A 12,159-nucleotide genomic window follows, 5' to 3' on the forward strand; every position below is an offset into this window, starting at 1 on the left:
AAGACTAGCAATAAAGTTGGTGCAACAAGTTATGAGCAAACTTGCATGGCCTCTATGACCCAGGTTTTATATGTGCTCAAGGCTAATACTGAAAAAAACCCTCCTTACATACTGTTGGTCCAGTTATATGAAGAATAATGAAGGGTCAAAGGAGTAGAATTAATGGAAAGAAATTTTTCAGTATTAAAATCCCTGCTTTGTTTAGTAATAAAATGCAAGAGGAGTGCAAAATGAAATCATTCTCATTCTCCAGTTCATCCAGTCTAATCAGGAGATAGATCTTACACAATAACGACGGATGGAAGGACAGGTCGATGTCGTCACTTCTTAGCTCACACCTGAGAAGCAGCACGTCATTCTCAACTCCTTCTCCTCACCTTGTGGGAAGACATCAGGCCTTACACCAGTTAGCATTGACATGCTACAGGCTGCAAACAGCTGAGTTCACATGTAAACAATGCAGCCATGGTTACGTGTAGGATCTCCAGACAAACACAGGAGAAAAAGTTATAAAAATATCACTGAAGGCACAAAAAGTTTGGTGACTATAACCAACAAATGAGCCATACAAAGTAATGACATTACATTACATCATTACATTATATTATTTTCACATTAAGACAAGAAAGTTGAGAATTTGACAAATGCAGATAAGAAACAAGAGATTCTGCTTTGTGCACATGGGGCAGCAAAACTGACACAAACCAAAAGTTTGTCTGAGGAACTTTAACATCATGGAGAACCCTCTGTCTATCCACGATCCAAACTCATACACAATGAGACACAGACTTTTGATGTAAAGTACATGCCCATGTTTTCACTTAACTCCCACACAAGTCACAGTTATCACAGTGGATCTGTGGAGGAGACAAAGTGTTAGCCAGAGACTTTATGAAGTTAACCCACTCTTGGCTTCTTACCTGTCCTTTCACACTGTAACCCTTTTACCCTCACACCTGCTGCCTGTTTCACACTCCAACACTCTGAGTCATCCTCACTCAGTCTGTCACTCGCTAACTCTGGGATGATGTCTTTTAACCTCCTACACTGCTTTTTGTATCTCACCTTTTCTCACAGCCTTCAGGTTTTAACCTGCAGGTCGGGGTGGACAAATGAACCCTTTCAGTATAGCACTGCTTTTCAAGGATCTAAGATCAAAAACTGTTCGCTGTTATATTGACAGAACTCATGATTCAGAATGAATTAAAGCAGTAAGATACACCAGGCTCAGATCAGGTTCTTCTTAATGTTGCCTTAGTGCAGAGAATAATCACCATTGTAGCAGGTTTTCGACCAGTCTGAATTAAGTGAGCTGGGTAGTTTTTAAAGATCTGTTTTCATTTGAGAACTGTTTCCAAAGACATAATTTTGAAGCTCTATGTCACTATCTTTTCATTCAAAAAAGTGACCTTGTTATCTGGAAGCTTTTCTCTGAAAGCATACCAGGTGCTGTTAGTTAAAAAAGTTATAGAAAGTATTCAGGATGGCGTCATAGTTTTTTTTTATATATGATCAAAACTAATACTCTTAAAATGCCTCTTTAATGAAAACCTAAAGAACTTTGTGTGAGAGTTTTCAGAAGAAGTTGTTGTAAGAGCAACTCATGGTGGAGGTTGTCAGTTAACAAGGTCATTTTTTTAAACCAAAACACCATCCAACAAATGCTGCCCCCATCAAAGCAGAACAGCAAATGTATGCCTTGTGATAAGATTTTCATAAAGCATGCAGGCGATGGAAAATCAACAGAAATTGATTATCAATAAGGAACTTGATTGATAAGCAGAATCGATAGCATCAGAGTCAATAAATTCATATTAATTCTCATCCCTAGTAATTATCATTGTCCGTTAAGAAGTCCTTTTCCACATCATATTTTTAATTTGTCCAAAGACGTTAGACACCCAGAGCCAAGCCAAAAGCTTTCTGAGATTTTCCCAGCTTTATTTTTTCATCAGTTTGAAATGTGCATAAACAAAGATGGATGGAATTGCTCTTATTAACAGAGGGAGACATGCCGTCGTCGTGTTATTCAAGATACCAAGAAACAGATTTTATTTAAGTCACCCAGCAGAAGAACCCCTGAAGTTGAAAAATGTTTTTAAACCTTGTAGTTTAGTCTGTGCGGAAGATGAAGTCTGAGAATAAAATAAAGCAGATCTTGCAGACTGACAGGCTAATAGGAAGGGAAGGCCAGAGAAAAGTGAAGTGTAAGAAGTGAAGAAGGAGTGTGAGAGTTTAGATCAATAAGTTCTCAGCTGGCGAGAGGTGTCTTCTCTTGTGCGAGCGGGTGCTGTGTAGCATGACTGGCAGCTCTATAGGGAAGCTGTCACCTTCTCCTGAGTGCTCCCTCTCTGTCTCCCTCCACTCATCTTCACAAACATCCCTGAGACCATTGATCCCCTCTTGCCTTCTTAAACCCTCTTTTTAGCTTTTATTGTGCCATACAGTCTGTTAGCTGTCCAGAGGCACAGCACAAGTTCAGTTTATATTGACAGTGATGTTTGGTCTTTTGTTGTCTCTTTCTATGTACACATGTAAACACAAAAAGTCAGGGGAGACAAAGATAAGGAAAAACAGAGAGAAACTCAAAGTGGTGTGTCAACAAAGAGCCCAGTGCTCCTCCCAGAATGGATTAAGATGTTCTGAACTAAACCATAAATAAATGTATGAACACATAAATTAATAAAGACTTGTGGGACGAGGGGGAAGCTTGGGCATTAGCCATTTCTCAAATTTTGCATTTGAGTGATAAATAATGAAGGCTTGGTTTTTAGCAGGCAGTGTAGAGGAAATTGTGTTTGGGGTTTGACTATTAACCCTGTCTTATCTGAAGTTAAATAATTGATTTATTTCAGTTGAGACACAGTTGGCACAAAAAACACAGGCAGAAAGTTAACAAGGGAGTTCAGTCTTTGTCAGGTCACTTCAGTTAATCATCCTTAAAAGCTTTTTCCTATGTAATCTGCTTACATGGGGAAGAATATACTATAAGTATGGCAAGGTATTTCTCAGTTTCAGCTTTAAATGTAGTTGTTTTAAAAAAAATAATCTCCACAAGTGTTTGGGGGGAGGGGGTCACTGTTTGCTGGTTTGACTTTAAAGCCTCAAACAGGTTTTAATCCTACATCCTATCCTGTGCAATTTTTGTTTAAACACGTAGCTTCTCTCTTCCTGCCTGTGTGTGACTGCTAGAGATGTAACCTCAGCTGTAAAGGTGAGCTTCAGATCTGCAGGGTAAATCCTCCTCCTCCTCCTCCTCAGACAGACAGAAGTGTGGCTCATATCCTGCAGAGCCATCACTAGTCATTTGTGCACTGCTCTTTTACCTCCCAGCTGTGCTCTCGTCTTCCCTGCCTCCATCCCTTCCCTCTCTGCATTCCCAATGTCATATTTCACCCTGAGACACGTGGTGTCCTCCTGACTCCAATGTCAGAGCTCCCTGTGGGATTCACCAACAACCCAGCGCCCTGCGAGCACTTTGTTAAGACCAGGCATTGCTGTAACATTTACATTCACAGTGGTGTCAACACATGCAGGTCCTGGCTCTATGAACACAAACTGCAGGTATACTGAGTTAAAAAAAATGCTCCACAAAAGACAACAAACTCCAAAGAATTTTGGCAAACTTGCAATTTTCCTTCACAAAAAAAATCCACCAGACTCATCGTATTTGCAAAATTTCTTCCATGATTCACCCCCTTTCTGATCAAAAGTAGGAAGAAGTTGTGATCTTTTGAAAATCCTGAAGCTAATCTGAGTTTTAAAATCTGCTTTGTTCTGTTATCAGGCATCCCATTCACTGGAGTTTTTTTTTCTGTGTCTATCAGACTATCAGATTTGTGTGATTCAGAGCAGAGAGTGAGCATGTAAACTGCAGTTAAGTAGTTGCTTGATGAACATGCCAGATCTGAGACAGACATCAATCCTCAAGTTCAGCTTGTTATCTGCTGTTGGAGAGGCAAACCAGCAAGGAATATAATCAGTAACATTAACATAAAGCAATTCAAGCTCCTTTAATTGCATTATATTAAACAAATTAGATCAGTCATCCAAGTGCAAAGTGCTTTCTTGTACAATATTAATTGCCAAAAAAGGAGCTGTGACAAAAGTTAAGGATGATAAATAATGTCAGAGCTGAGATTTCACTGCTTGGCTGTCTGTTATTTATCCTCATTAACTCTTCCATCTAGTCAACGGGGCTTTAATGCGGAGCATTAATATTCATATATGCTAAGTGTTTACAGTCACAGTTAGAAGAGGCATGACTCGCACTCAGACCTCTCTCAGCCTGGTGCAGATAAGACTCTCCTCTCCCCAGTGATGGAGGGCACTCAGCTTTAACCCGCTCTGTGAGGGTTCAGGTCGCATTGAATGCGGTGAAAGACTGTGACTCTACTTGTGCATCCTCGCAGAGGAGAGGCATCCCCTCGTCAGGTTCAGTAAAAGCACTTCAGTGATGCCAGTTTGGAGACGTGTACAAACACATCACAAAAACAAAATGTCTAATAGTGTCTCTAAGTGTCAACTTCCCTGAAGGCAAAAAAGATCTTTGAGTTTTTGTTGACAGTAACTTTTGAAACTGTTGAAAAGTTTGCTTGCTGCAGAGACGGTTTACAGAGTAGCATGAAAGCACTTGTGTCAAAATGAAAACATCTCTTCACGGGTTTATGCAACAACTTTCTACATTTTGTGTTGATTTGTGAACAGAAAATCAAAAGCGTAATCATCAGGAGCAGGCTGAAGCTAACTAAAGATGTGCAGCCCTCTTTACAATATGTTGATTTCACAGAAGAAGTATCGACACATGAATCTTATAAATGTGTCTCTCTTTAAAACCCTCTCCACTTTTGTTTAGTCGACTGCTGTCCAATGAATACTGATCATACAGTCGTCATCCTCATCAGCCGAGAGGACACTGAGTTGGCTGTAGCTCTGCCCATTGAATATTTACACTGTCATTTATTGATCACTGGGCAGGAGATACAACCAGAAGACTGTAAAACAAGTCACAGAATAAACCTTTAAAGCTCTTATGAGAATTTTTTGACAGGTTATGAAACAGGGTGTATAAACACTGATGCCACTTTGTGCCCTAAAAAATTAAATGCTTGTTGCAGCTTCCAGAGGGTAGGTGTCAGACGAGATGAAATTGCTTTTTTTGCCTTTGCCTTGGTACTTAACTATAACAGGCACATTTTTATGATCTATTTTTTTAAGTGTGTTGAAGCAGTTAAATAAAAATAGCCTAATTAAGTGTGATCCTGGTTCAGTTTTTGTTTTGCATTTGTTGCTACTAAGCTGGACTTGCTAAGAACTGTTTCAGTCCCAGTTTGACATGCAAAAACACTTCAAACCTTGTAATTTGATGAATCATTTGAAACACTTGACTTGATATGACACAACTTTTGAAGTGTATGGGCAGGTATGGCAACAACTTGATTTAGAAATACACTGCGAGCTTAATGAACTTTGAAATGCTATGAGAAGGAAAGCTAGAGTTGGTAAGAACTGAGCCTGAGTAAACTTGAGTCAATCAAACCATAATCATTTGAGTATCAAAGTGAGACATGTATTTTTAGAAGAATTGAACTTTATTGTCATTGTAACAAGTACAACGAAATTGAAGTCACAGCAGCAATCAAGAAAACAAAAGTAAGAAAGTGAATAGAAAGTGCAAAATAAAGGTATAAGAAAATAGATGATGACAGCTTGTCCATAATTCTCCAGTTCAGTCAGTCTCCACCTCCACAGGGTCCAGGACTGAGCTTCAGCAGTCATGCTCCATCTCTGTCTCCTGGATCCTGTTTGCTCACAGCAGGTGAAGCTCTTCGAATGTGGCATTGGTGTCTGATGTTAGCCCCGTTAGCCATGTCTGTGAATAGCATGATGCTACTCTGTCCTCTGGTATTGTTGCTGGATTAGCACAGCTAGCTCGTCCATCTTATTGGAGATAGATCTTACGTTCCCAATAACGATGGATGGACGGACAGGCCCATGTTGTCACTTCTTAGCTCACACCTGAGAAGCAGCACGTCGTCCTCACCTCCTTCTCCTCACCTTGTGGGAAGACATCAGGCCTTACACCAGTTAGCATTGACATGCTGCAGGCTGCAAACAGCTGAGTTCACATGTAAACAAAGTGGCCATGATTGCATGTAGGATCTCCAGACAAACACGGGAGAAAAAGAAATAAAAATATTGCTGAAGCCACAAAAGAGTTTGGTGTCCATGACCAACAAATGAGCCATACAAAGCAATGATCCACTCCAAATACAAAAAATACGAAAAAGAGATGAAACAATTACGAGAAACGGACAAAGAAGAGAGAGCTGTTGCAAAAGGCAGCCATGGCCAACAGGGCGGCGCCTACCAACTAATGAATGATAATAGTAATGATAATAATTATAATGAAACAACCACTGTCTTGACCACTCTGTTTCCTTTAGCCCCACTCTTCCTATAGAAAAACAGTGTTATTCTTTTTCTAAACTGTTCACCAGTTTGAGAAAGTCAGAAGGAGGATGAGAAAATAGAGCGACTGTGGACATGTTTTCATTTTATCCCTCAAAGTGCACTTTACAGGAGGATACATGCCAGCCACATCTCCAGGGTTGAGTGGGTTGTTCACACAAAAAAACAAGTACATGGTACTTAGATCAAGGTCACACTCAGATCCCATTCAATTTCAGACACTCATATAACAGCTATTTCTGTCTATTTCGGCAGCCGCAGAAATCTGTTATATGGCTGGATTGTCCTGACAAGCAAATGGACGGCTTCTGTCACCTCCACAGAAGCTGTTTCCCTGCTTTTTAAGCTTCCTCTCTCCTCCACAATACCTCCAGTAGCCATGCTGGTGGCAGACAAGCTGAAGTGTTTTTGTGATGTTGGCCTTTGTCATATGTCACATGCTGACCTTTTCTGTAGTCTGTCCAAACAAAACAACATGTCTAGACTATGTGTGTGTGTGTGTTCATCTTGTTTTGAATAGTTGTGTCAACCAGTTTTGTAGTTGAGTGACCAAGTTCTGGGACTTTGAGTCCAAGTTGAGTCTCAAGACCCTGGTGTCCACGCTCCTGGTGTTCACAACTGGATCAAGTCTGGGTCGTCCTGCCTCCCTTGATGTAGAGAGGCAGCCATTGATTCTGCTGCTGTAGGATCTCTGCAGGTGACAACTCCTGCACCCACTCACTATTAATCAGACTCACCAAAACTTTTAAGACTATGACATTTAATAAGCATCTTGCTGCACTTCCATTTGCAGCCTGTTAAAACTTTGCCCAACAGGAGACACAGATTGCAAAATATCCATAACTAGAAGTCTTATGTACAATTCATCAGCTGCATATCGACAAGATGTAACGCATGTCCAAGTTCAAGTTACTTTCCTCCATGTCCATGTGAGCTCTGTACAGATGTCTCATTACAGTTTGAATATGTTTCTGTCTACTCTGCCCAACTTCTTTATATATCCAACCTATTGCACTGCTCTTGCTTGCATACTTTGCAATATGCACCATTTATGGCACATCTTTAATTAAGCATTATGGAAGGAACCTAATAGGACAATTTTTGAACCCACACTGAGGTGAACACGTTTCCTTTCTTGATACAAACTGCATTAATCTTAGGGCCTAAAAAATTTTAATACACACAGTTTTTTATCAAAAAATTAGTCCTTTTGAGCTCTGAGTCTAAATAGGGTCAGTGCTCAATTTCAAGTCTGATCCATCAGTGTTTGAGTAACAAGACCTGATCCTCAGTTTGAACCCTTTTATATTCTTTTATAACATAATTTACAGGATAAAATAGGTAGCTGCTCTGGTATTAAGTTGTGTAGCTGCAAACTAGTGCAGATCTTACCTGCTGTGTCTGGGCCATAGACTGTATATAGAGTGGACAGCATGGCTCCACCATTGACCATTGTACAGTTTTAAAGCCTAAATACCCCCGTCACAGGTGCAGCCATTGGCAACAGTTATGAAGCCTGAGTCTGTGCAGTAGAGGTTATGAGGGATTCAGGTAGAATCTGAGTGGAGCCAGATGAAGAAAAAACATATTTTTTTTTCTTTCTTTCGAGAGTCTAATCATGTCTTGACTCTACTTCCTCACATATTTTGCAATACCCTCAGTAAATACACAAGAACAGCAGCTGTCAGTTATTGTTAAACGTGACATAAAGCCTCATTTTTAACCTCTTATTACTAATAAAAATAAAACTTTTTAGAAAAAAGAGGACTTGAATACAAGCCAGCCAAATGATATCTTCAAATCACCACAGCAATCCGACGTGATAAGCATTTCTGCGAGGTGTATTAATTTTTTAAAGTTTGACCACAGCCCATTTGGAATGACTAGAGAGCCAATTTTTTTGACCTTTACTGCAGCCAGTCAACAGGGGGATCAGTTTTTGTGGTGACCTCACTTCGAGCCGAGCAAGATGACCACTTTTTTACATTCTATGGTCTGGGCCAAATCACATGCAGTCTTATTACACAGTTAAGTAGACTATATATAATCTAATTGATTGATTAAATGGTTGATTGATTATTTTATCGTTTTATTATTTGATAACTGATTCAGGGGTAAAATCTAGCTGTTTTAAAAAGTGGTAGGTTTCATGTGTTTAAATGTGGAAGTCATACATGTTGTGTAAGTATTAGAGTTCCCTCTAATTTGTTCCATTTCCTGTTCTTTTTCATTAAAGTGGTGAGGAATGACAGCAATGTAGGCTTATTAAAAACTGACATCAGTAGTGAAGGCCAGTAACCAGACTTCTGTCACAATGTTACACTCCAGTAGAAATTTCCCTGAAGTCAATTTTGTATCACAGCACTGTGAAAACTGCTGTCGCTGGATTTAAAGAAAAAAAAAGAGAGAGCTGTTGATAGCACACTGCCATGCGCATGTTGTTTTTTTGTCCTGGTCGGAATATAATAATTAATGACTTAAAATAATTTAGTGTTCATTTTCAGGGAATTTCAATTACGGTGCACCATAATGAACTTTGCCGCAGAGCTAACTAGTGTGCAGTTCTTGTTTTCTAAAAGACATTATGGAAGTTTTCTCTGCCCTCCATCCTCCAGTAGAAGTCTTGATCTGTTTTTATTTCTTTATTTTCCCACACTGTGTGCCTTCACTTTCTTTAATGCCTCCGAATGAGATGAAAGCCCAGTGCAATTAGGCTTCTTATCGTTTTAATTAAGAAAGCCATTCGGCCATATCTGCCTCAGACGCCATAACACATAATGGCAGAGTCTCTGATGCCTGAAGTAGTGTTTGTGTGCGAAACGGTGTGTGTATGTGTGTGTGTACATACAGTATGTATTTGTATGTGTAAGTGTACAAGCTTGTGAGTGTGCGTCCTAGTAACACAGTTCCTTGCAATCTCTCTCCCGCCCTGCTTTCCTCTTTTTATCAGTCTGTGTTCTCCAATCGCTATTCCCTCTTGTGCCTCTCTCCAAACATGCTGTTCTATCCCTCGTTATTTCCTTCTCCTCAAAGAGACAAGGTCAAAGAGTCTTGTAGAAGTACTTCAAGCTCACTCCAAGTATGTTGTCTGAGTGTTTCTTTTTAACCCACCCATCAAATATTGCTCCATTAATACTGAATCCTCTTTGCTCTTACAAATTATCGACCAAATCCCTCCTACACTATTTCTCTTTGTCCATCTCATCCAAAAAAAGTGCAGGAAATGGGGGAATCTGTAACTACCCTGTTAACACCCAACCCAGCTCCTCTCCCTCTCTCCCTCCTCCTCTCCCTCCATCCTTCCTCCCCCTCTCCCCTCTCACCCTGGCCTATCAGTGCGGAGCAGTGGTCTGTGAAGAAATTCCCAATATCTAAATTTACACACTGTATCAATCTTGTTTAATAGACTGGAAAGCTTATAGCCGCCGTGGCAAGCCGGCAGAGAGGGCAGCGGTGATAAATTGTCGGTGTGCAGGCGACAGCCGCCCGTGATGTATAATGAAATATTTATGATTTATCCCAGCTAATAAACTGAAATGAAGTGCGTGATGTATGGGAACAGATGGGCCCTCCATTGATGGTGAAGCGGAGAGGCAAGAGGGGGAAGAAGAAGACTTGAAGATAGGTGGAGAGACGGAAACAGGAGAAAACAGCGTTGTGTGTTTGGCTGACGTGGGAGCTGGGGGAACTGAAAAAGAGGGAACCAAATGGAAGATGGATTGGGGGATACAGGGTTAGAGCGGAGAACAAATGGGATTAAATGATGAAGTGGAGAACAGATGAGAGATGGCAGTGAAAACAGACCAACATCAGAAAAAAATCCTCCTCCTGAAATGTAGATCTGGTGTAAGACACAAACACTCCATTTCCCTCCTGGTTTCATATTTCAGGTGTAGATTTTGGCTAAGGGCACTGTCTGTAAAAATGCACAGCTCAGCCTGGCAGGAGTGTTCTTTGGCTGGAGTCTGCCAAGAAAATACTGATTCTAAAAAATTAAACTGCATTTCTTATTCCCCCAAGAAATAAAAGGTACATTATAGAGACACCTGTCTTAATAGATAACACTTTGCTTTTGTTTTTATGTAGTTGTAAATGTTCCTCACTAAATGATGAAACCTTAAATTGTGAGAGTTGATTATCCATTGTTGGCCTCTGTGTGTTAGTGTAGCTACCGCTGCAGCACCTAACCCTGACCTCTGCTGACCTCTAACTACACCCCCTTGATACATCCATCCAACCTTAACTGCTGCACCTGCTTAACCTCATCTCAATGTCACATACACAGACACACACACACCCATCCATTTCCCGGTCCCAGCTGCAGACGCACCACCTGTAATAATCCAAAAGGACACCATCCTGTTCTGTCTTTTCTCCTCTACGCTCTTTCCCTCCTCTGTCCATTTTTCTCCCCCCTCTGTCTCTCTCCACTCATCCATACTGACCCATTTCCTCTGCTCGTCATCCCCCCAGCCCAGCTGAGCCCCTCGTCCCACATACTGTACTCATCCTCCCCCACACCTGTCCCCCAGACACCTGTGTGTATGTGTGTGTGCGTGTGTGAGTGTGTTTATATGTGGAGGGTGTGTCTTGAGGATAATTGGGAGGGGGATCTCAAACAATCATCCATCCACTACACCATATCTTAGACACCATCTCTCTCGCACAAACACAACACACCTTGTCTTCAACCAAGTTTACTGACCCTACATTACGACATGAGCTACACAGGATCTATGGCAGAAGATTTGGAGCTGGAGGAAACCATTCATAGAGTACAAAAAATGTCCTATAAAGTTCAAAAATACTTTAAGAAAAGTACACTATACCTAAAATTAGCATGAGAATTAGCATTGGCTCATTTTAGTGTTGCTTGTAGGAGGATGCCCGTGATATTTTGCTGAACAGTTGGGTTGATGCTGCTGAAATCTGTTTGGATGTTTATGAAGCATGTTAGCATGAAGACATTTGCATTTTGCTTTAAGAACAAACCCTGCTGATAACTCTTTTTTCAGAAGAATAATCAAATATGGCAGATATTGTTTAATTCATTTCATCCATTTAATTCCTAACCACGCCTCTATCTTTGCACCACCTTCTAGGAGACACGGCAGTTTACAAAGACGGTGTTTACTGGATCAAGGGACGCACCAGTGTTGACATCATTAAGAGCGGTGGCTACAAGATCAGTGCACTCGAGGTGGAGCGTCATCTGCTGGCTCATCCGGACATCATAGGTGAGAGAAGTTCAGACTGTAGTTATAAGCCAAGAGAAAGAATGTGTTTGTTATCACCTTGGTTCTGCGCTTTAGCACTTTGAATACTTAAAAGCACTCAGAGAGCACAGACCTCCACCAAGCATATTGTGATTGTCACTTTAGTCCTACTTTAATGTGATACTCCCTTTCAGCAGACTGTCTGCTACAAGGTAGTGTTAGTGGCAGGTTTGTACCATAAATTGTTACCTGACAGTGTTGAAAATTGTGATGACCCAGTACATATTTCATATTCCAGATCTTATGGCAGGATCTGAATCGTACTTACACACTTGTCAGAAATTATTGTGACCTTGCCTTGCATTGTTTTGCAAAGCAATCCAACCATTTATTGTGGAGCTTTAGATACATTTGGTGAAAACGGCCACAATGATAAAAAGTCCTGGATCCAGACGGTGATCCGGATCACCTC

General features: G+C 40.7%; 1 protein-coding gene across 4 annotated transcripts in view; it reads left to right on the plus strand.

The window, feature by feature from the left end:
* acsf3 (acyl-CoA synthetase family member 3) overlaps nucleotides 1–12,159 on the plus strand; it is a 33,382-nt gene that overhangs the window by 17,418 nt on the left and 3,805 nt on the right. For all 4 annotated transcript variants that reach the window (XM_074666198.1, XM_074666201.1, XM_074666199.1 and 1 more), the window contains exon 8: nucleotides 11,574–11,708. In XM_074666198.1, the coding sequence (XP_074522299.1) occupies nucleotides 11,574–11,708 (135 nt within the window). The remainder of the gene's footprint in view (nucleotides 1–11,573; nucleotides 11,709–12,159) is intronic.

This window comes from Halichoeres trimaculatus, unplaced genomic scaffold (genome assembly GCF_033239565.1).
Source record: "Halichoeres trimaculatus isolate MK-OKI-2021-1 unplaced genomic scaffold, fHalTri1.1 fHalTri1_scaffold_3, whole genome shotgun sequence".
Taxonomy (NCBI): Eukaryota; Metazoa; Chordata; class Actinopteri; order Labriformes; family Labridae; genus Halichoeres; species Halichoeres trimaculatus.